This window comes from Notolabrus celidotus, chromosome 12 (genome assembly GCF_009762535.1).
Source record: "Notolabrus celidotus isolate fNotCel1 chromosome 12, fNotCel1.pri, whole genome shotgun sequence".
In the NCBI taxonomy this organism is placed as follows: domain Eukaryota; kingdom Metazoa; phylum Chordata; class Actinopteri; order Labriformes; family Labridae; genus Notolabrus; species Notolabrus celidotus.
Window position 1 is genome coordinate 15,074,474 of NC_048283.1, and position 25,923 is coordinate 15,100,396.

Consider the following 25,923-nt stretch of genomic DNA (forward strand, 5'->3'; position numbering starts at 1 on the left):
ACAGGGGTTCTGTAGTAATAGATAACCTGGAAGACAATCACATAATGGTACAACACAATATCTAAATACAAAGATCCCCTAAAAATTTAAGTGCAGGATTAATTTGAATACTCAGAGTCAGGAAGTAGTGACCCAGTGACGGAAATCTGTTTAAAGCGCAGCATATTTTTAAATTAAACATTGATATTTTGAATCAGATATGTTTATGCTATATTTTTAATGCATTAGTCTGGACAATGATATATTGCCATATTGGTATATTGTCTCAACCCCAACAGTAACACTCAAAATAAAACATTACAGAAAAGAGGGTGTTTAATGTGTTTTTAACAGTGTCTTCATTTATATTTTATCCACCAGAGGGCACAATTTACTTTGTAACTGTAAATCATTTTTCAATTCTATTACTCCCCACCGAGTACGTTATTCTTCTCCATTCTCTCTTTGCAAACCCAGGAGTTCATTTCTTAAACTGATAGATTATGCCTGATACGTTTTAATATTCATGGATGTCAATACCAGGCCATAACCATGTACTAATCAGGTGCTGGTCACTACTGCATGTAGAGTTGTTTTGTAATGTAAATCAAAAAAGAAACACAGAAAATAGCAAGCATATAGATCTTTATTATTCCTTTACATTAACTGAAACAAATGATGGGAAAATGAATTCATGTCTTTTGAGAAGATTCCACTAAAAACTGAAAGACAAAAATGTATCCCTGATAGCGGGGTCCCTCGTTAGACCAGACCCCATGTCCCTTCACCGAAGCCGAGAAAACAAAGAGCTCACATAGAAACACATTTCACAGCTGGCATCAGATAACCCTTATTCCTTCACAAGCGCTGACTGGGAAAACCAACACCCTGCAGGAACAAGACCAACTGTCGTACTGTCAATCCAGTAGGACTGGTTCCAGTAAGGCCACTAGCTTATTACGATAATTTCTCTGATTTTGTCTTGCAATTGGTTTATTCGTTTGTCAATACGATACAAAATCTCTTATTTTAATCTACTGGTCTTACACTTGTATGAAGGGTGTCAATTGTCCAGCAGCACCAGGCCATTTATTCCCATTTTTCATTTTGTATAATCACTTAGTGCATTGCTCAAGGTTTCCTGAGAATAGTTGAAGCACAAAAAAAAAACTAAGGCAACATCATCCAATATACATTATATTGACAATAACTCTGTACTATTATGTGCTATGCAAGAGGAAGAATATTCAACGTATGTGGGTTTTAAAGAAGCATTTCGGTTTCAATCACAATCTTAATCGAGTGAGTTAATGGATTAGATATTGAAGGTCAATCAAAAAGGCTCAAAGCTCTCAAATCTCATAGTGCAAATAAACAGGAAACAAAAATACAAAACAAGAGTGGATAGTGCACACAAAGCCCGATTAGCACAACTGCTACACAAGGTTCTGACTACATGGGTTTCAAGGATTGGAAGTAAAAAGACAGCTGCTGTCACTTAATGTCATTAGACCCTGCAAAAGGTGTTAATGTACTGGTCCAGAGAATTCAAGAATAAACTCAAAAGAGGTTTTTGGTCGCAGATGTTAACTCAAAAGTGAATGGCCCCTTTAAACACATGGTGGCTGATCTATGAGAACTGCCATGCAATAACATGTGATACAGTACAGTAAATGTTGAATTAACAACAGGAAATCATGCTGAAAATGTCAAACAGAAAAAGGACCGTGTTAAAGTGGAAGTTTTTAAACCCCTGACAATTTCTGTTCCCTTCTCTGTACCCCGGAGGATGGAATGTGCCTGAATTATTGCAGTACCTGACAGGGTTCAATGTGCAAAGAATGCTTCTGAGGACAAATTGCCGATATAAGAGACAAGTATTCCCTTAAAAAGGCATTAAGGTGTATGGAGATGTTGAGCCAAAAATCTTAAAGCGCTTTGCTGCTTCTTGTAAAACTTACATAAGAAATGGACTGTGTCACACCATAAATTTGGTCTCAAGAGGAGTTTCAGCAGAAGAATTGTAATAAATAACAATAAATAAATAAGTAAAAAAAAAAGGGCAAACTTCTTCATTCATCCACTCATCTTGCACCTATTTTCTTTTTTTTTTTTTTAAACAAGGAACCCAAAGAGTGCAATGAAAGACTAAAATATATAGCCTCAAGGGGAAAAAGGAATCGTCTTAAACACAATCAGAATCAACTAATGGACTCAGGCATTGTCTCTTTTGGTCAGGCATTTAACACAAAGCTCTACAGCTCTGAAACACTCATATATAGAAGCAGATTCTTTCTCATGGCTTTCAAAATGGTTGGGAAGAAACTTCTCTTCAAACCCAACATTGGCTACAATTCTCCTCTCTCCACCTGTTAACATAAGATTTAAGAAAACAGTTCAACTAAAATCTTTGGTTTAAGCACCAAATTAAAGCAAAATTTCAATCACTTACAGAAAATATCATTTTTGTACACAATGTAGAGAACAAGTGTGATGAATGAGACTGTACTTCCACTGATAAGCACCAGAGGACAGTATACACACAAACCAATTCTTGTGATCAAGATGATATTACCTGTGAATTGCACCTGGTTCAATACGTATATATTAAAACTAAAAATATAGATTATTAGATATCCCTTAAAGTTGCAGCTCTGAATGTTGCTTTGATTTTGATTTGCATAGTGAAAAGCATCCCAGGAACCACACACTCAAACACACATCTCAAGCTGGAAAATCAAATCACACAGCTCAAACTTTAAATACATAAAAATAAACAGCAAAAGAAAAATAAAGTTAAAAGACAAATAACTGAAAGCAAAGATTCAGAAGACAAATTTTTCAAATATCTCAGAAAACCCGTTTTCCTTTTTTTTCCCTCTCATTTTTATTTACTTGTTTTTTTAAGCGCTCTCTCATATGGGAGAAGCAGGAATAGTCCAGCCACCTGAGTGATTTTTTTTTACTGTGGATACTTTACCACACAGACACATATACATACACACACACACACGCACGCACGCACGCACGCACGCACGCACGCACGCACGCACACACGCACACACGCACACACGCACACTCTCTCTCTATTCACTATTCCTCTTCCTCTGCTTCATCTTCTCCAATTTCCTCTTCACCATCATCTGCCCATCGGTCACGCTGCAAACCCGGTGAGTGGGTAACTCCTGGATCTTCTCCCTCAGCCTCTCTGCCTCGCAACTCAAGACCTCGCAGGATTAGCTGTGGGTAGCCAGCCAGCCTGCGAGGTCCAAGTTGAGCCAAAGCCTGAAGGGCGAGAGATCGCCCCCTCTCAACATCACCTGGGAACATGAAAGAAGGGCCGGCACCGGACACACTCCCACCATCAAGTAACGCGTGCGGAAGAAAAGCTGAGGAGTGGGCCTGTAGGGACAAAGCCTCAAGTTGGTTGGACTGATCCCTCCCACCGCCATCCACAATCTCATCCTCACCTAGCTCGGGCCCGCGTTTTGGCCGGCGTATGCGCACTTCCAGGCAGCTGTGTCCCTTGCGATGGCGCTGGAGATGATCTTCTCTGGCAAAGGCCTTATGACAGAGTGGGCACTCAAAGGGCCTTGCACCGCTGTGGAGGGACAGGTGGTTTTTGAGGTCATATGAGTGAAGGAACCGGGCAGAGCAGTGTGGGCATGGGTAGGGGCGCTCGCCTGTGTGTTTCCTCATGTGGATCTTCAACTTATCGTTCCTGAGGGAGAGACAGGTAAAGAGGGGCGAGGCGAGAAGAGGAGAGAGAAAGGGACAAAACATCATTTTTTGTTGTATATTACGCATAGAAAAGTTGAAAAACTGCTGCTTCTTTAATCAATACTCTTTCTTGGCTAGTCATGGCAGATGGCTGTCAATCAATGAGTCTGGTTCTGCTCAAGGTTTCTGCCTGATGTTTTTCCTTGCTTCTGTTGCTTGTTCTTATTATTTAAATGCTGTCTCTGATAATAATTCTGTATTACCAAACCTACTAGGCCTGCTTTCTATCTTAAGTACTATGAGACTACTTTTGTTGTGAATCTGCATTTCATGTATAAAAATTGATCAATTAAAAAGTTCCTGTACCGGGTAAAACGCACTCCACAGGCAGAGCACTGGAAGGGCTTCTCTCCAGTGTGGGTCCTCATGTGACGGGGCAGTTTTCCTGCTCCATGGATGATCTTCTGACAAACAGGGCACTGCTGGGGTGTCTGAGACTTCCTCTTCCTCCCACCTCCCGCTACTGATGCAGCTGCTCCTCGATCTGCTGCAGAGGGAGATATGGAGGTGCTACCCATCAGCATTGCATCGTCAACACAAGCCCCCATGTCGTCATCCTCTGACATCTTGTTATTCAAGAGTGGGACAGGAGGTGGATGGGCTAAAAGGGGACGCTCATGCAGCCTGTGGAGGAGCCCTCCATTAATTGTTGCCCCTCTTCCTGGCTCTCTGATCATCCTGAGATTTCCATTCTGGAAAAATTCTTGGTGACGCTCCCCCAGTTCTGGGCTGGGAGGCTGGGTAGACGGCAAGGAGCGAAAGCTGTCAGATGCAGGGGATGAGTGCGAGACAGGAGAAGTGGGTGATGGGTTTAAAACGGAGGAGTTAATGTAATGTGGCCCCATATTTTTCAACTTCTTTCTGTCTGTTTTTCTTCGGGACGCTTTCACTACACTGCTCTGTTCTTGAAACATCCTCATGGTAGCTGTGTGTTCGGCTCTCTGCTCCTCGGCTGTCTCCCCTTCTGCCTCTGCTGTCTCCCCAAGGATGTCTCTGCATGCGTCAGCAACACACTGAATACCTAGAACCTGAGCCCCTTGCAGCACATCCCTCATCCCCGAGCTGGGGATGGTCAGGGTGGCAGTGTAGGCAAACTCCAGCAGGGCATCAAGGGCATCGGGTGCCACACAGTCAAGTTGGCACACGCTGAAACCTCCTCCGCCCTCGCCGCCACCTTCCTCTGCCCCAAACAACCGGCGGAAGTAGAGACTTACGGCGGCCATGACGGAACGATGAGTTGGGTAGCGTGCCCCACGAGATGTCAGAGTGAGGTCACAGAGGAGCCCTGCCCTTCTTTGGTCATTCAGGTGGGACAAAAGCTCATTGCTGTGCTCCGGGAAGGGGATCCCAATTAGACCGTCCTCTCCTGGAGACATTGCCACCTGAGATAAAGAAGGGGAAAGATAAGGTAAGAGGAGGAGCTGAGTTCCAAATTACCCTTCGTGTCAATACTGATACATGTATCGAAATGGGCCTCAGATACTACCTAAATGCTGTTTCAGGTATCTATGACTAAGACAGACATTGCATCAATCATCTTAGCCAGTTAGCCTCCCAAAATAATCAAAATGTATGAGGTTGATCCTTTGATGAATAAATACAACCACAGTGCAGTGCAAGAAAGAGTTTAATGTTAGAAACTGTAGTACTGGTTATTGGCCTTTTCTTAAATCAAGTTATTTCATTTTAATTACCAGTAAGGAAGAAATTATATCCAGATATATTTTTCTTTTTCTGTTCTTTTTTTTATTGAAACGTAGCTTTGCAGTTCCTAAGAATAAGAGCACACCCTTTCCTTACATCAGAGAGCTGTGTATAAATTTAAAGGTGTCTAAAAGTAGAGCTACCGTAGCGTGACTGAGACAAGGAGGTTTGTTCACGTGAAGGACAATTTAAACCCGGCTTGGCAACAACTCTCCCCTCTTATCCTTCCCTCCCCACCTCCTCAGTACTTTCTCTACAGATTACTAAATCAGGAGGCGGCGATTTTGGCCAGTGAGATGGGGGTAGGGACACTAGAGGACAAATGGGATAGAGATGACAGAGCCAGTAGAGTAGGCAAAATATATCGGCAAGAAGGAGATGAAATAGTTGTCAAGAGCAAGAGGAGGTACATAAACATAAAACCCAAATGATCAATCTGAAAGACTCAAAAAGGATGAAGGATTACATAATGAGCTGTGGGTGCTGTAGCCAAAGGCAGTGGGTTAATTCCCGTGTGAAACCTTTATAGCATTAGCTGGTTAATTAAAATACCTGAAGAAGAAAGAAGGGCTAACGAAGAGAGGACAGAGGAAAGAGGAGCAGTTGAGGGAGAGGGAGGAAGTGACGGCTAGAGTGGGTGAAAGGGGGGAGTACCAGCAAAAGAATGAGGAAGGAAAAAACAGCAAGAGCACAATAAAAGTATGACACTGTGACACTTCAACATATCCAGTCCGGCTGTTAGACTAGATGTCATTTATCTAAATACCACTTTTGTCTTCTTTTTTTTAAACCTACTAATTGTATCCTTTGTTAGACTGAAGGTGAAATGAAGTAAAGCTAGAACAATAACTTCATTTCTCTTTGAGAGTTATTACAAGGCCTGACATTAATAAGACCCAACGACTCCCTTCTCTGGCTCCCTAAGCTCGCACCTCACCCCGTCCACAATATACCTGCTCAACAATATCTCTTAACACACCTGAGCAGACCAGATTTTCCACAAACAACCCACCCTATAGAGTCACCCTCCCTGCCCTTTATCTCCCTCCCATAGCAACTGGCAGCCCCCTAGCCATCCAATAACAGTGTTCGCACAGAGCCCAGAGGGCTTTGCACAACGAAGGTACATCCACCTGACTAACCTGCTCCAAAACACACCCTATTAAACACACACACACACACACACACACACACACACACACACACACACACACACACACAAACACACAAGTATAAAAACAAATGCACACATACACACATTGCGTGCCAATCTGTGGCTCCCCCCACCCACTATTGTTCGATTTAACCTGTTATGTGACAATCTCGATGCCAGCCTATTTTAAACACATAAATGTATTCACGCACTCCACACCTTTAATTAATAAAAAATGTGAAAGCACAGCCAATGAAGTATCTCTTAACTTGCTGGCACATTTTTAATCTTTCCCTTTGCACCAATCCATATCAAACCTTGCAAATGTTGGTTCGATATGTGACATCCAAGAAACTGCTCAAGTAACCAGGCGCCAAAAAAGTTAATCTCACCTTCCCGGTCTTCTTGGGCATTGGTACAGTCAGCTGCAGGAGAGGCGGCGTGTGTCTCACGGCATCCATCTTTCTGCTCTCTATAACTCCTCTCCTTAGCTTTCCTTATCTCTCGCTTTGAAAACCACTTTTTTTCCTATTTCCTTTCGACCTTAGATGTGTAACTTTAAAAGGTAGATCTCGTCGTCAGAACTCAACGTTAAGCGTTGATCCTTGGGGATGTGTACCCGTTTTGCACATTCTGTCACTTGCTCCTCTTCCTGTTGTATCAAAAGAGGGTGCACAGTGACGAAGGCAGATTTAGAGATACCCCTCCCCCCCACAGTCGCCTACGCGCCCCCTTTCGCCAAAACCCAACAGCCCATTTTCCGAACACTTTCCGATAAACAAGACGTTTTTGTCGACCTCTCCCATTTTAGAGAAAGAAGAACAGATAGATAGGATGTACCTTATCTGAGGTCATGTCATACAAAAAAAAATCTTGCTTTCTACCTATAAGCTTTAAACTACTTCAATGAGAAGGAAACCACTCAGCTCTACCAAAACACATAAGAAATATGTTTTATTTTTACTCCACTAAATGTCAAAGTTGAACAATCACGTAAGAACCAAAATCATATTGGCATTATGAGTCATATTACAACAAGCAACAAACACTCAGGTAGGTGCAATATGAGAGGTAAACCGTATTACATCATACCACAGAGTCAAACTGATGCAAAACGCACTTACTTTGAAACCAAAGTCCAACCAAGCACATGTCAGAAAATATCACTGCCAATAAGACTGAAATCAAAGTCAAAATGTCTTCAGAAGAATTGTCTCCTCAATAAATGTTATTTGCCATGAGTCAAGCTACACTGACACAGAAGAGAAAGGAAGTCAATGCACGCAAACATGCACACACTAACATTAATATTTTCCCTTAGCAAGTTTTATGACAATGAACCAATCGTGTCAGCCACTTTTGAATCAAAGATGTTGAGATTATCTGTCTGTAGCTCTTTAGAGCAGTTGCGATAAAATGCAACAACTTAAGAAGTCTACTTGTGTTTTAAATGTTTTAAATTGCCCAGCTAACAAAAATATGTATAAGAACTTGTGGCAGACCATGCAACATCACTGAAAAAAATCCCAGTGGAAACGCAGAACCTCTGTGGGAAAAGTGCGAATGCATCCCTTGTCTCATTTTAGTTAAAAACGTTAACAGACCAAAATGTTTGCCCAAACTTTGAGGTGTCCTCAACGAAGGGAAAAGTTGTTTCAAAAACACAAAATAACAAACACAGAAACGTTTGCGACCCAGCACAGACAAGTGAGACACAAAGGGGTTTTAGGAGGAGCACACTACAGAGCACATTAAATTTCCGGCGCAGGGGCGAGAGAAAAAAAACGAACACCATAGGTGGTTGGTGGTTCAAATTTGTTATTTTAAGCACATTCCCCAGAACAGATACGTATTCGGAAAATGAGATTGCATAGAACTGTTGCAGTGATTCCCATCAAGTACCTGTCTGTATGTCTGTGAGTCACTTTCTAGTGACACATGGCACACACACACATCCCCCCTCCCTCTTACTTGTCGCCTTGTTTGTATTTTTTGTTGCTTACCAAAGGCACATCTCTTATAAGTTGCTGAATCTTGCAACACATTGTAACTTTTGTTAAAGAAGCCTACATGCAGAGACCTCAAACACATTTCATCTTGCAAAAAAGAGATGTAAGCTCATACAGACATGTCCCAGTATTTCATTACATACAGTTACTGTCATTGTAAATTTATTCATGTTAATTAGAGTTAAGATCAGTAAAGTCAAATAACTGGTATCACTGTTTGCTGTTAGGTGTGTCATTTCAAGCCTTTGTTAGTCTTGCCAGAAACATTAACTATAAAATAAATTCAATTAAAAATGATTTGATCTATTACAAATCAGCCATGTTTTTAATTGTTATGCATTGCATGCTACAGATGTTAAATTATATACCATAAGCAATCTTTGTTGTTTTTCGTTCTCACCGCCTACACTTTTGTCGATCGTGAAGGAACTTACCTCCTCTGCAACTCTACCATTTCCCCATCCCTTGCTTTCAGTTTATGCACACTCTTCCTCTCTCTTGTCAATAAGGATTTATTCGTACAATTTCCAAAAATAAAACAATGACTAAGTTTTTGAATAACTTCGATTTTCTAGAGCTGCTACAACTTAGTCATAAGGCCAAACCAACAACAAGCAAAAATCTAATCAGACATGTTTAAAAGGGACTCCAACATAGATTTTTGTTTAGTATTAAGGGGAAATGGAAACTTAACTCAACAACTTGCTGTACACGTACAACTCAGGGTAATGTATAAAAATGGAGAGACATTTGTTCAGAAGCCAGGAAAATGACAGCAGCAGCAGCACCATTGACCAAACCTGAACACAAAGATTCTTTCTTCAGCATAAAAGCAGGTTCAAGTCTTCTGTGCCTATACCATGAAATCCCTATGTATAAGCTGTGTTTTTTTGATGAGTGGAACTAGAACTGTTAGTATTATTTTTATGGGTCTTATTTTCCGTTAAAGGCTGTGAGTTTTCCAAGTCCAGCTCAATTATATCGACTCCAGCTCTAAGGGGGAAAATATGACTTTATACCATTCACAGAAAACTGTGGCTTAGAGGGAGAGGGAGTAATGCTTTTATAAATTCTGATGTCAGATGTTTTCCAAAGTGCCTGTACGTGTGTGTTTGTGACCGGCTGTGGGTGCGCAAGTGTTGGTTAAAGTTGAGCATGCATGGTAGGTTGCATGTGTTGTAAAAGTTTCACAGTGCTCTAAGTACTTCAAGAACTGAAAGACAAAGATAAAGGCTGTCCTTAAACTTGAACAAAGTCCTGAATACAATTAAATGCAAAAGGATAAAAGCACACGTAACAAGGGGTTTCACAAACATTTCTAAATGTTTATTAATTGCCAAATTGTTATTCTATATGATGTCAATATGGAGCTACTAAAAAGGATCAGTGAGGAAACACTCCTCCCCACACACTGCCACATTCACAAACACAACTACAAGTGTTTACACTCCGATAAAACCCAGTAATTCAGAAGTTATTCATAACCACAACATAACAAATTATAACGCTAGAGTACCGCTGTGCCAGAAAAACAACACCACAGACAAACACACAGAAAGTAAAAGCAAGCTCATACCGTTTCTCCTCCACACCCTCGTCTTCCCCTCACAACTTCTCTTCTGTGACAGATCAATTTTAAACAGCTAAAGAAAGAAAACTTTTTCCCCTTCTTTATACTTCACTTATTTGGGGTAGTGAGAAGAGTGTGGTACTGGGACACCTTCTCTGAGGAAGACTATGGGTGGAGGAAATGGGGGGGGATGAGAAGAGATGAATACAAAGATGTATGCCAAACCAAAGTTGCACTCAGCCAGGCAGAACACTCTCTGAGGATTGTCAGTGTGCTAAACCTTTACATTTAAAGCACAGTATATACGCAATTACACACAAACAGACATGCTCAGGTCTTCTAATAATACAGCTCGTCTCTGCCAGGAGATAAAAGCTCCACCTGCTCTGCATCCCAACAGTCCCCTCTGGACTGAACATTTGCATCCCACCAGGAGATATAAAAACAGACGCGACCAGGGGGAATTTGAATCTGGATTTGAATTTGTCGAAGACAAGAGTTGAGACACCGTCATGATAATTGTGATGATTGCACCCTGTCATGACTCAAGAGGGAATTTAAAAAAAGGAGAAGTCCAGTGAGCTGATGTTACTCAGCACAAGTTTGTTCTGTCTTTTATTCAAGAAAAGACACAGCAACTAATCCCTCCCCTGTCCTTACTGTAACTGGGGCATTATGGTGTGTGGGGGTGTGTGTGTGTGTGTGTGTGTGTGTGTGTGTGTGTGTGTGTGTGTGTGTGTGTGTGTGTGTGTGTGTGTGTGTGTGGACGCATGCGCACATTGTGGTCTTAGTTCCAAGAACACATTACATTATTCATTTGGCTGGCAGAGCAGAGGCCCTTATCCCCTCGCCCTACCACACCACAAATACTCCACTGTGAGCTCCAGCAGCAGCACGTTTGCATGCCAGACCTGAACACCAGTAAGAATCTGCAGCAGGATTATCAGCTTATCAACACATGGGACAAGACATTTGGGTGTACATACAGGCCCTGGTCCTATCTGAAGTTTATTAAAATGTTTCCTTTTTTCAGAAATGGAATTCTCCATGAAAAGGCAAGGTGACACAGACCTCAAACATTCCAATGATTTTCTATGAAAACCTTCGAATTTGTTATCAGAATGACTTTTGGAAGTAACATTGGTGCTTTTGAGAGGTTATTTTAAAAACCTGTAGTGATTTGAATCACTTTGAACGTTTAAAGACACAGTGTGTCATCCCTGCCACTAAGGCTCTCCCCAAACAAATCAATAACAAAAGACTAGGTTTGATTATGCCATGAAGTAGCTTGGGATCTTTTGAGTTGTCCTCATTGAAAAATCCCATTGCCAATGGAAAACTGAAGAAATCATCATCATTCACAGACAAAGTAAAATATTAAGTTCTATTCATGTTTTGTCATTTCGTCTAATGAAACTGCCACATGTAACGTTAGCTGAGATAGTTTGCTGTCTTTCATCCTCACTCTCTGACAAATAAGGTTCTGTTTCCAAAAGACAGGCGACCAAACGAGACATACTGTGAAATGTATTTAAGATTTAACTGATTCTGAATATATTTGTAAATAATTGTTATAATGTAGGTTAAAATCAACAAAATGACTTCATGGAGTCTTGCTTTTTTTGGCCATTTGGTGGAGAATGTTTTGTAACTTTGAAGTGACAAGAAATAATATTGTGTTATCTTAAATTGGCCTGTAATACCAGTGAATGACTATTAAAGCTTATGTTTCTATAAAATATGTTTGCACACACACAACTCCGTGTCCAACTTAACTTCTGTCTTTTTTGTCCTTTTTTTATGTTAAATTTACAATTAACTGGTGTGTCTATGGTCAGTTTTCCCCCCATAATGCTAAATGTTCAAAACGTTCAAGAAAAACTGCGATGGATCCATCATTTTTTTTGTATGTTTAAAAATGTAGGACCACTTCTTAGATATTCACATAATTTTTTTATCCTCAGGAAAAGGCGTGTTTATTAATGATTCAATATAAATTGATGTTCCTACAAAAATAAACCAACATAGTGTAGTGCTTATCTTTTTTCTGAAGAAATCAGTGCAAAAATCATTGCGTATACTTTGTGCCATATGTGAAAGGAGGAGGAAGCCAGAGCAGGAAAAGAATTCAATCTGAGGTTGGAAAGAGGAAAAACAATATAAGATTTTAGAGACACCAAAAGGAAACATGAGGGAGGTATGTTTTCTAAAAACACACATGTTCTTAGAAATCACACAAAAGAAAGAGGGTATGGGGGAGGAAAAACACAAGTGAGTGAGTGAATGAAAGGGGAGTGGGTGTAGAGATACTCTGAAAGATAAAGCAGAGAAGAGGGGAGGTTAAGACAGGAAAATCTAGTCCCGGCCTCGAACAATCTGTGTTAGCGAGGAGACATGAAACAAGAGTCGACAGAGTTAAGTTACAAGGGGAGAGGAAGGGGGAGACAGAAAGAGAGGAGGGAGGAGAGCAGTGACATGACGATTGGGAGATAGAAAAAAAAAGTGCAAGAGGTAAACACATGCACGCAGCCACAGGAAGTAGCAGAGTCCTTGCAGGTGTGTGTGTCTGTGTGTGTGCAGATGTCTGGGGGAGAGATGCGGTAGCAGGCAGCTCTATCATTAGCATCACTAAAAGGGAGTTTTACCATGTGAAGGAGAACACGTACAGATGTGAGAGAGAAGGCATGCTGACAGAGTGGTTTCACACTTAACTCTCCAACTCTCATACCTCTTTATCTGGTCAGCAGTTTCTTCCCCCAAACACTCCAAAACTGTGTGGGCGAATCACGTATTGCAACCTGCATAGTTTAAAATGTAAGAGCTAGAGAGTGACTTTATTTCAGTTGGTGTGGTTTTAATGACATTTATGAGCTCTTTGAGCTGATGAATCTGATAGTACCAGGAGAGGTGATTGCTCTGCATGTGTCTTAAATGCAAACATCGAAAGAGTGATAAAGTGTCATTACAGTCAAACATACAGTCATTTATCAGCATGCTCGCTGTCACTCGTTGGGGGTGTTACAACATGTCGGATGGCGGTGCAAATAAATGAACTGAGTGGGTGTTCATCACAGTGTTCATTTATTTTGTGTAACATTTAAAGACATTTGATCTATTTATAAGTAGAATGTACAAGTTGTCTCTTTTAAATACATTTCCTGATCATTTTTTTAAGGGATACATTTAATAATAATATTTTATTTTATTTATATTAATTAAGGCAAAAGCAATATCAATTTACAACATTTAGGAAACTTCTGATAGAGACTTTATATTAATCTGCAGTAAAAATCCAATAACATGACGGAAGTAAACATTAGTCATTTTCTTTATATGACTCAGTGAATGCTGTGTTTGACATTTAAATAAAATGTGGAAAGTAAGTAAATATCAAAAAGGTTTCACATTTTCTAAAAACTGTTGTTATTTAGATTCAGCAAAATACAAAAAAAGCTACAAACACAGAGGAGCATGGAGGCGTGATTGTCTGGATTTAAGATCAGATTTTAACTGGGAATTATCTGTCAAAGCTCAATATCACAAAGTCACAAAAGGCATTGTATTAATTGGCCTGGCAGCTGCTGAAAGGATGACTGCTGTGAGATGGAAACCTCCTCACTCCTTAACTACTGTATACACTGGGTCCTTTCATTTCTGGGGGCTGGAATTATCAACTTCTAGAATTAACAGAGCTGATGACAGTAATTTGTAAAATTGATCCTCTACAGCTGACTGGCCAGTAGTCAGCTGATATATGACAGAATGGTGAATCTCTTCCCAGTTTGGGGATGTTCCACCAGGTATACATTTGTAAGCATTACAAAACTTTTTCAGTGTTTTGTTGTCGCTGGCCCAACTGTTTTGAAACGTGTTGCTGGCATCAAATTTAAATGAGCATGTGTTATAACAAAACAATTAAATTATTAGGGATAGACCGGTTATCTGCCAGGCCGGTTATCTGCCAGGCCGATTATCTGCGCCGAAATTCAGCATTTTAACGCATATAGCCCAGCTTGTGTTCCATTACTCCCTGCAGTTTCTCATCACAGGGGGCGAGCTTAGCAGCATCCGTTGTGGCCCCTACAATTTCTAATGATTAAAAACTCATACAGCCCCACTTCCAAAAAAACTGAAATATCCCTTTAAAACAAAGCTAAGCGATAGATTAACATTTCAGTCATATTGAAATTTTGGAAAACCTTATTTACTGTAGAAAACTTTAGAGAGCTTTTTATTTGTTTAAGTTCTCATTGAACTTTATAAGACATGCTGCTGAGCCTGGGAGCTCCCTGCACTTTTTTTTAGAATTTTAAACAAAGATGTCTATTGTCTAAGAAAAAAAAAACTTTAACATGTTGCAAATCTGAAAAGCTGTTTAATAAACATATGCTTAAAGGCATTTAAACAAAGTTAAGTGTTGGAGTTTGTATTATTCAAAATTTTGACGCCAATATTTTCCCTTTTACTGCAAATAAATATCAACTCCAAATATCGGTTATCGGCCTCCTTGACTACTAATAATCAGTATCGGCCCTGAAAAAAACATATCGGTCTATCTCTACTAATTATTCAGTTTCAGCATGTGATGTTGTCTTTGCACTATCTTCAGTCAAATATAGGCTTTAAATGACTTGCAAACAATTAAATTATGTCAACAACATTTTACACAGCGTCCCAACTCTTATGGAATTGGGGCTGCACAATGATTACCCCACCTTAACCACTACATTTAAAGGTGGTAGAGAACTCAATTTTCCATTGTATGAATTACATGTTTATAGATATAGAAGTATGTATACACATGTGTGTATGCATACTTCTATATTTGAATGTGTGTTTGGGATACAGGAATCTGCATCATTTTTGTTTACTGCTGTTGTACTGAAAGGGAACCTGTAACCTGATGTTCGAGTGTTTCATCATAACCAGGGGGTCTAGTTTCTTTTTTCTTTGTTTGTTTTTCATGTCTGTGTTTTTTTAATCTTGAATTTGGGGGTTGCTTACAGTTCTCTTTATTTATATATTTTTTGTTGTTTTTTGTAAATGGTTTTCCCTTTCATCCTTTTATTCATGTAGTTATCTTGTTAATTTTTCAAAATCTGATAAAAGGAGGACTCTTCATTATTCAAATGTAACCCTCCTGTTACGTTTGTTTCTTAGGGACAGCAATAATGATCCTGGGTCAACTTGACCTGGGGCATATTTAATGTTTCAAAAGTGTCAGAACCCAAAAAATCCCAATTTACATTTTTTTAAATGTCATTATTAACTCCATTACTAACCATTTAAATCAAGATTGAGTGCATTGGTGTTCTTTAATTCTCACAGATCATAGTTCAAAGAGGATAATTCACTCGTTTTTTACAAAAAATCATGTTAAATTTTTTTATGTATATTGGAAAGTGATTGGGGTGAAATATGTAACACAGCTGCAAAGAAACATTTAGTATTTGACACTTCTGACCCCTTTTAGCCTCCACTTTGACTGCAGGGTCAAATTGATTCACGAACACCATGTAATATAAAAATGCAGGGGGGGTTGCAAATCTGTGAAATGAACTATTTTCATTTATATGTTGTTCTTGGTTAGCGTAACCAAGCCAAGCAGAAGAAGTTTCATAGTAAAAAAATACTTTGAACATTTTTTAAAATGGGTCAATTTGACCTGCAACATAACAGGAGGGTTAAAAAAGTTGATTCAGGGCTTGTCCACAACAGACATTTTGTATAAATGTGTTTATGTATAAACATTTCAGTGGTTGTTCATGCATGTGAAACTCTGATGAATTGGATCTTGTGTGCGCAATATTTGGATATAAATTGTATCTTATACAAGCTGAAAGCTGAGTTGTACTTGGATCAGATTGGGTATTTGGTTGCATGATCTGGGGGGGAAGCACAAACATGATGTGTATTAAAGTATGGTGTTTCTACAGTTACTGTGTATTTTATCTGAGTCAGCCTGTGAATGTTTTTGTGAACAGAAAGAATTAAGGCAAGTTTTGCAAACCATTGTATTCAATACGAATGAAAGTATAAAAGAAAAATTTGATGGAGGATGCAGAAAATAACTATGTCCTTTTTATTTAGCGCCACATATTTGTAGATAGGAACAAGTATTCAAAGTTCTTAAGCAAAACGTTAATGCTGAGCAGCTGTTGTGTCTGTTATTTGCAGTGAGTCAAGTTTCCCCATAACTGGGAGGGTCTCAACAACTGCTGCTCCCCTCCACAGATGACCTCCTATTTCAGATGAAAATATTGCAAAAGCATTGGACAAATGTACACACATATACACACACACACACGCGCACACACACACACACATACAGAGAGACAGAAATGTTGCAAAAACTAACAGATCCTGATCAATTTCCTCTTCCTGTGCTGAGTAAAGATGGTCGACTACTAGAGCAGATAGAGAGATGCACTGAGGGCGAAGTTTCAAATAGAAAACAAGCAGAGACAGCTTTGAGAGTAATTATGCAGGAAACAAAAATATGATGTTTTGTGAAGGAAGAGACAAAGCATAAAATCAGCAGACATGTGCAAAAGATGTGTCACCTTCCTGATAACTCAGCCTGACGGCATGTCTCTGATACAGTGAAGGGAGGAGACCATTCGATTTTTTTTTTACCGTAACTGCAATCAAGGAATTATGTCAGAACTTCAGAATAACTTCATGACAAGACGTGACATGTGGTCCAACTGACTAATACACAAGTCCTGATCTAGAGAGCAGGATTAAGAAACAATGGCAGACATGAGGTTAAACCAGCCGATAACAACAGCAGTTATAATGGTTTCTTTCCCAGTCTTAGTTGCAGCTGTTTTAATCCATTAATAGAGGTAAAAGACCCCAAAATGACCTTAAAACTCTGTATATTACTTTAGTAAAAACAAAAAGAACAAAATAAGTACTTTATAAAGGTAGTATTTGAAATATGGAAATACCTAACTACACTCTATCAAGTGTTTTTTTTAATATATGAACAGATTAGGTGGATTTCATTCTTCCAAACGGGACAGTATGCAGCTTTTTTGGAGTAACAAACCTCCAGATGGAGTTCCCCTTTGAAGATCCCACATGAAAAGGGTCTGTTTCAGCTCCCATCCTCTGCTCATATTTAGTTTTTTGTTTTCACTTTCCCTGAAATGTTGTCTCACTGTACCTATTTATGATAACCGCCCGCTCACTATGTACAGAAACAATTGTACCGTTACCATAAGAGCTGAATCATGTTCACTTTTTCTCAAGCTCTGTTTGTTCAGTTTCTCTCTTTCTTCTCCAGCTCTTTACAAGAAGAAGAAGAGTCACAGCCACCTGTGGATTGGTTAATGCCGGGGAGGCGTGGGCTGCGCGGCCGGTGGTCGAGAGCGAGGGAGGGCTGTCAAATGCTACAGAAACTCATGACTGAAAAGAGGAAATGGCAGATACAGAACTTCCTCTATTGACACAGATCAAGTGGGGGCAAGACTCAACTGTAGTGGCAGCAGACTGGATTACAGACATTGTAGTCAACCCCCTGCCATTATTGCCTCTTTATGTGGAGAAACAACCACCATATATGGTGAAAACATGTTTGTGCAGAGGGACAAAAAGACTTCCAATCATACACATCAACATATAAATCACCATGACTTAAAGTCAAGTAGATATATGAAAAAAAAATATATATATAGTTTCTGTTTTTCTAGAGAGGCAAAGCCCCAGTTCTTGTGTTCAATGACACATTTTTTCCTTGTTAGAAAGTCTGAAATTGAGAGACTTTTGCAGGTTGTTTTTGGGAACTGAGCAGAAAAAACCCTGAAAGAATGGTGAAACGTTCACTTTAAAATATTAGGGTCAGAAAGAAAGCCTTTAGTTGTTTGACTCCTGTTTTCCCTCCCCTGTTCTGACTCTCACCCCACCTTCCTCCCACTCACTGGGTTTGTATGAAACTGAAAGACCCGAGTTTGAAAAAGGGGGAATTTACATGGGCTCACATGTCCTAATTAAAGCGTTTCCTGGAACTGAGTGCATGCATGTACACATTTATAAATACATGTACACATGAGTGTCTTCATGTATATGTTGGACTGGTTTTGTGTGTGGCTGTGACTGTGTGTGGGTGTGTGTGTGTGTGTGTGTCTGTTCCTCGCCTGACAGACCACTTGCTGTTACTTCCCCCTACCCCATCAGTTTGCAGACACATGGTTGTCACCAGACAAAGCCAATGTCACATGATGTGCCACACCAATTTGCCCATCACACACACACACACACACTCACTCACACACACACACACACGCACACGCACACACGCACACACGCACACACGCACACACACACACACACACACACACACACACAATGTACTTTTGATGTTTGTATAAAACTTTTGTAGAGCTAGATGTTTCCATATTTGCGTGACATAAGTATAATTTGTAGTATTAAGTATTAACAGTAGGGCCGATTAATTTCAATAGTTAATCACAATTGATTACACTTTTAATTGCATGTTTAAAATTCCATTATTTTCTATTTCAAACCAGTTTTTAAGTCTATATTAACAATGCAAAGCAATCCTTACCAGTGTCTTGATTTGAAATGAACGCACTGAAATGTACTCTCTGATCTTTAGTCTTAGATCTATTATTTCAATAAATGCTGCACTGCTACAACAGAGTGGTCTGAAACCATCAGAGGTTGGAGACAGCTTCAAAGTGCTTACCCTGTGGTGTTTCTGTTTATATTTTCGTAAGGATAACACTGTAACACATTAAGAGATATGCAGGAATGAAAGTATAAAATGTCATATCAGTGTCAATATGGTGTGCAGTTATTCAGAGATAACTGATTACTCCGAGTTAGTGCAACAGCATTAGCACTTTTCAGGAGTTCCACTTTGATTACCTCCTGTTTTTGTTTGATATAATTTTCATCTACAGATCTGAGGGCGACAACAGTTTCCTCCTGACTTCAGTCTGATTAGCTGCACCTGTATGCTTAGCTCGTATGTTGTAGCTCAAACTCAACGTACTTTGGTGAAATTTGGATTCTGCTGGACACAAAGTGCATTTTACTTTTGACTTGTCAACTGAGTCGTCGAGCAGTGCAATGAAATAATATGTGCCATTCAAAAGTGTAGCGGTGTTGTTTTTTATCACGACGGCAGCAGGAAGACGTTCCACTTGCTTAACCATGGTGTGCAAATAGCATGTGATTTAAAAAAATTAATTTGTTCATTTTGGACCTTAGTTGCATCACAATTAGCGCATTAATGCTGACAGCCCTGATTAAAAGCCTAAAAATGTCTGTGGGTGAAAACAGCATTGTGTTTTTATTGCACATGCCATCTTATTTTCAGTATTCTAGGATGCCTGATAACATTAAATAAAGGGACTACAGTTGAAAAACACCCTTTCAGCAAAATTGGGTGCATTAGAGTTGAATGTTGATGAATGTCCGTCCTCCATTAATTTTGTGAAATATGGTGAAAACAAAAACAGGAACTTGCTAATTCTTATTTTTCAGGCTATGTTCCCTCTGAAAAATAAGAATTAGCAATTCAAAATTGACCCAACAGCTATGTAAAAAAAAAGTCACACTTTTGAAAATGCGATAATACCCACTCTAAATTTACCAATGTACAATTGCATTTCAATTCAGGTTTAAAATCTAACTAGCTTTATGTTTGCCTGAAGCTATAGGAGCTGTTAATGTTGCTTCCAAAAAAGTTTTCTTGGATATCTGTCCTCTGCTATTTGGTGTGGTTCAGCATAGTATTGCCTTTAAACTAAATATCAACTCTTTAATTTCTTCTTTTTGTATCTGTGTTGCTTTGTGGTGATTATGTCATGTAACAAAACCTAAAGACTGCATGGGCCGATTTCAATAATATTTATTTTTATTTTGCCATTGCTCAGTAAAAGCAATTGGAGTATCAGCAGCCATCAAACTAGAGAAGAGTTAATGTCCATGTTGTTTATAAAATATTTAACTGCTCGACCATATTCATTCAGCTCACATTGATCCAAGTACAAACTTGTGTTTCTTGCATCATTGGTTTTGTAAATGTTTGTAAATTTACTTATTTAGTTGTGTATATACGTTGTAAGATATACTTATTTTTACTTCTTTAACTCTAATTGCTAATAACTTTTTAATAATTGCTATACATGCTCTTGTTTGCTTTATACTGTTTTGCACTGTCTACTTTGCTGCTGTAACACTTAAATTAGGATTATATTATCTTATCTTATCTTAACTTGCTGGAAAGTAGACAGGCTGAATAGAACAAACACAATTTGGATGTTTTGGATGATCATTACAGAGAAATTATTATTTTAATGGTACATCTAGAGGTTTATTTGTGTTTCTCAGACACAGGCTGTGCAATATTACATTTACTGAAATGTTTGAAGACAATTTGCTGACTTTCACAAATGATTATCTGTTTGTGCAGATTCAGATTTTTTGGATTTATTTGTTTGATGGTAACATAACTACACAAAAAGTGTTACATTCATTTGTAGTTTTTGTGCCTGCAGGGGATGATAACTTACAGACATATAACACAAGCTTAAAGTCGAAGTGACAGACGTTTTGCTTTAACATATCATTATGAAGTCAATCTTGACTGCAAAATGTAATAACTTTTGAAAAGTGAACCAGCAGTGTATGATTGGATTGCAATCTCAATTTTTATATTGTACTTCTTTCTGCCACCAGATTATCCAGAGAAAATATGCCTGGATTTACAGTACAGAGAAATTGTGCAGAGTGAGAACAACAAGAGTAATTAGAGCCAACAGAGAAGAGAATGAGAAAAAGGGCAAAGAGGCACAGAGATGAAGAAGAATGATGTTAAAAGTTAAGGAAATACATGAGGAATCCTTGGATGGGAACTCAGTTGATTGAAAGTGGGAAGCATTTCAACATTTGTATCTGACATAAGGTTCATTGTTTGTACTGCAGTACAAAGTTTAAGTATATCAGGTTCTTAAGTATGAACTAAGATTCTTTCATATTTGTTTTGTTTTGTCTCTAAATACATTCACTTGCCTTTGTGTCTGCTAAGCCGACAATAATAAGACCAATTCAAAAACCAGGGAGGGATAAAGTTAAGAGCTGTCTGATTCCTCTTAAGACGTTTTATTTGGAAGAAAGTCCAGCAGTATAACATGAAACTTTGCGACCAATCAACAAAATGCATCCACTGCGATAATTCAACATTCATTTGTTTTAGCTGCTCTCTGAAGGACCCGTCTAGATCCCCCGTATGATTCAAACAACGCACATATTTGAGCGTGTGAAACCCCTCAATCCCCCACACAGCTTTCAGTAAGAAGTTTTAAGGTATGCAAGTCAAAATAATTACAACAACGTCACGAGACAGGACTACTGGACTTTATACAGTGACTCATTGGTTTTGGTGTGGCTAAGTGGAAAGTTTAACTTACATCTCAAACCTTTTGGTCATTCTTCAACTCTTAATTTTTGGACTACACTGAGTCTAACACCATTAATTAAATAAGACATGGAACAATTTAAAAGTGTGTCTCAAAGTGTGTACTATTATGGACACAAATAAAATCATGATTCAAATCTTGGTCTGATCCCATTGCCCCACCTTAAAGTGTGGATGTTTGGAACAGGTATTAATCCCTTTGCCTGAAGTGTTGCAAGAACACTTCAGACCAACTAACTCATTTTAAGACTTTAGGAATGCTGAAACCCGAGATGATCGTTGTCCAGTGGTAGATCTGTTAGTTGATAGAGGGGGGATCCGCTTATAATATTGCACACACAGTAATTTGTAAATGATTCCTACCTCCAGTCCATAAACTCAGAAGAAGATGGGTGCCTGCTTTCTTTTGCCTCTTGCACGTCCACCTCCTCTTTGGTTCAGAGTTCAGCAGAGTTCATACACCTGTGGTAAAGTTGAAAAGTATGAAAACCTGACTTCATGTAAGAATGAATCACCTAAAAGGCCACAAGTCACGCACTGACAAGGTACACGATAAAAAATAAGATAGGTAATGAACTGATATCATGAAATCACAAAGTGCTGACTAATTGAGAGACATGTTCTTTGCTTTTTTACATGAAGTTAAATGAAGCCACACTGCATGTTGTTAATCACAAACACGCAGACAAACAGTCACATGATATTTCAGCAGGGTGGAGTGTCTGTGGTGTGAGGGGGGGTTCTTGTAATAGAGCAGAAAAAAAGGACACAGATAGAAAAGGACACAGATAAAAAAAGGACACAGATAGAAACCAAATGCTTCCTACTTTGTCTTCTTCAGAAAGAAGTTCCCCACTAGTCAGTAAAATGTTGGAAAGCCCACGCATACATGAAACCCCCCCCCCCCCCCACACACACACACACACACACACATTCACCTCTTACATGAGAATTTGATTGACAATATAATTTACAGAAGTGATGATTAACAGCTCTCTAAGAAATACTCAGAAATAAAAAAGTAGGCTAAACCTACAATGCTGAAACAAACAGAAGCATCAGTTGCGAGAATATGGCCTGTAGAGAGGTGAGCAGGATGCAGGTCATGTCAGGACGGCAGGAAGGAGGGATGAGGCACAGATGTCCAATTATATCGCAGACAGAATGGGGCAAACAGAGCTGGCATTAAGAATTTATTTCAAAACCCTGATGGCTCTTCCATGTGTGAGGAGGAACCAGCCCAGAATGAGAGAGCACTGAAAACATGTCCACTCACATGAAGGATGCTGGCACGCAGGAAGAAAAAATGTTAGATCCAACAAAAGGAGACTTCACTTCAAAACTTCTCTCCCAGTCAGCAGCCCAGAAGAAGAATAAAATAAGAGATCCCCTTAGCCCCTCAGAGACTGCGAGAAGAGCTGATAGAGCTGCGAAGACACCTGAGCCTGGAGGGCAGAAGGCATTAACTACCTGCATGGACGGCTAAAGATTTAACCAAACAGGCTGTGCCCAAGACAGGGAAACCAAACCCAAGCCAGTCGAGCTTGTTAGGCCGGTCTTTCAGAGGGGCGAGTCAGCAGCACAGACTGTAATGACACACACAAAAAGCCCACTGGCATGACAGCCCTCCCCACCCATGAGGTAGAAGCCTTAACCTAACATTACAGCTTGAGCACATCCTATTGTAACACAGGATGGTGGCAGGATTAAAATAAAACACTGGGTGCGCCATGGGGAGGATGATGATGATGATAACGATGATTAACAGACCACTGATGTGTGTTTGTAAGGGGTAGAGCATGATTTCATCATTATTTAGGTGCAAGAACTTAAATCCAATAGGTGCACTGCTCTGCGTGCCCATGGAAGCAGAGAGGCAGGTGATGTGCGTGAGAGCAGGTTAGGTTTTGGATGTCAGCCGGTGTTCTCGGCTATAATTAGCAGCCCAGTCTCCAGAAATGTACCCGCCGACCCTACTCTCTCCCTCTCTCTGTCTCTCTCCTCACCTGGACGCACACATCACACAGAAGCCGACGCACCTGCTCATAAAGAAAGAAGAGCCTGTGTTTCATTTAGTAAAATAAGCAAAGCTAAAAATGCGCCCTGGCTGCATTAGGCTATACAGAGGGAATAAAAGTCGACGGGAGTTACCGAACACCCGTGACGTGGGATTGTCCTCCCGTGACCCCGTTCAACCCGGGAAGGAGGGAGGCTATATGTTAACAAGAGCCGAGTGCTGTCATAGCAAACAGACTCGTCCTTAGATCACATTTACCTAAAGTGTGTTATAGTCTAAAAAAGAAAAGGTGAGCAGGCAGGTGAAGCGGTTACCTGAGCGCCGGTGTGTCACCTGTTCAGACCGGTCGCCTCCCACCTGACCGGGCTCCACACTTCCTGGATATTCCGTACCCACCCTGACAACTTTTCAACTTCTTCTTCTTTTACTCAGCCCACTCTTGTCTTTATGTCTTCGCGGGGGGTCGCCAGTCCTTGTCGTCCTCAACCTCACAACCGAGAGGTTGTAATCTTCTCCAAACTGTGCGTCGGCGTTTTTTTTTCTCTCACTCCACCTTTCCTGCAGACCGGCGTTCTGCACAGCTCTGACCCCCCCTGTCCGCTGCCTCCGCCGGCCCACTCCGACTCCCTGCTCCTTCTTTCTGAGAACCAGGAAGCGGCTTGCCCTACTTACGCCCAGTCACGGATTGGCTCTGGCAGGGCTGGAGACGAGACCGCCAGGGTGGGCAGGGCACAGGGGGAGGGAGGGAGGGAGAGAGAGGGGGTGGTGTGGTGGTGGGGGGTCCGGCTCTAGTGCGATAGGCCAGCAGCGATGTCTGTCGCGGTGTCGGTGGCAGTAGGAGGAGGAGGAGAAAGGTGGGCAGGTTTGCAGACCCTGTTCCTCATCCTCCCCTGCTTCTACTTCGGGCATCACTCGCATAGGAAGGTATAGTACATCGTTAAGTTAAAGATATCTACCCATGTCTAGTCGGGCTGTTGGAGGAAGCATTTGTAGTCTAAGACGACTTGGTGCCCCCTCCGCTCTTTCCATGACTCAGCATTATTCGGTCCACTCGAGCTATCCAAGGCTGATGGACTGGTAGAAGTCAACGTGTGCAGCTTCAAAAGGTCAATATGTGACGCTGACACAAAACTCTGCTTTAGTGTTACATGAAACTGTGACAGAGGATGTGTCACATCCAGTGTGAGGGCAGCAGGGACTTTCTAATGACTTTAACAGTATAGGTGAATCAGTTAAGATAATTAAGTGACACAACTGTCTTCTGCAGTGCACAGTACAGCCTATATAAGATGCAGTTTTTCCAAACAGAGAGCACAAACAGCAAAGTCTCATTTCACTACCAAACCATGAACACACAAGCATATGGCTTCTGTTAGAAGTGGTTTTGAGTATGGGAATCACCTCACTGTTTCAACGTTTGAATCTCATCCTCGTCTGCTGCTGCAAAAGTGTGTGTGTGTATATGTGTCTGCCTGTGTTGGTGGGTTAAGAAGTGAGGGTGCAGGAAGTCTATATATAATTTTGTGGTGAGCTCAGACAGCCCACCTCATAACGCCCCCCTAACCTTAAATCTGTGCTAGTTTTGTGGTTTTGCTACCAGTCAAAGACATAAAACTTCATGTGCACCGCATGTTACGTTTCCCATGTTCATTTGTTTGTCAAAGCAGGGGTTTCAAACAGGAGGGGGTTGAGAGCTCCAAAGGGGTCCCAACATAAATCTGAGAGTGATGAGTCAATTAATGAAATATTAAATAATAAGTAAACTGGCTGAATAAAATGTCTTCCCTCAAGGCTGTTAAACTATTAAAGGGAACATCATGAAACTTGAAGCGTGAAAAAATGTCACCTGTGATCAGTGGAGGAAAGTTTTACAGTGCCTAAACACACTGCAGTTAAATTCTACATAGAATCATTATTGTTATTTATGCTGTTTAATACGACTTTTTCTGGATTACAATGTGTAATTGTGCAATTGTAATTGTTGTAATTGAAAAATAATACACTATCATAATGTCTTACTTTGGAATAATGTCTATAATATAAATTAGCTCACCTTTACTGGCTGCAACATCATAATGATGCTCACAGTAATACAATAACAAAGACCATTTAATACTATATATTTTTTGTTCATAAATGAGCTATACTTTTGCTACTTAATTTACTATAATGAATGTAGATGCAAACGCACTATACATGTTCCAAATATTTGAATGTAGTTCTTTAAATTGAGTATTTCCATTGTGGTATTTTTTGTAT

General features: G+C 40.0%; 1 protein-coding gene across 1 annotated transcript; it reads right to left on the minus strand.

The window, feature by feature from the left end:
* Positions 1 to 607: 607 nt before the first annotated feature.
* zbtb7b (zinc finger and BTB domain containing 7B) lies at positions 608 to 24,346 on the minus strand. The gene is made up of 4 exons (XM_034698083.1): positions 23,979 to 24,346; positions 22,011 to 22,109; positions 4,066 to 5,141; positions 608 to 3,700 (listed from the first exon to the last, which is right to left on the minus strand). The coding sequence occupies exons 3-4, from the start codon at positions 5,133 to 5,135 to the stop codon at positions 3,073 to 3,075; spliced, it is 1,698 nt and encodes a 565-aa protein (XP_034553974.1). The 5' UTR covers positions 5,136 to 5,141; positions 22,011 to 22,109; positions 23,979 to 24,346; the 3' UTR covers positions 608 to 3,072.
* Between the last annotated feature and the right edge of the window lie 1,577 nt (positions 24,347 to 25,923).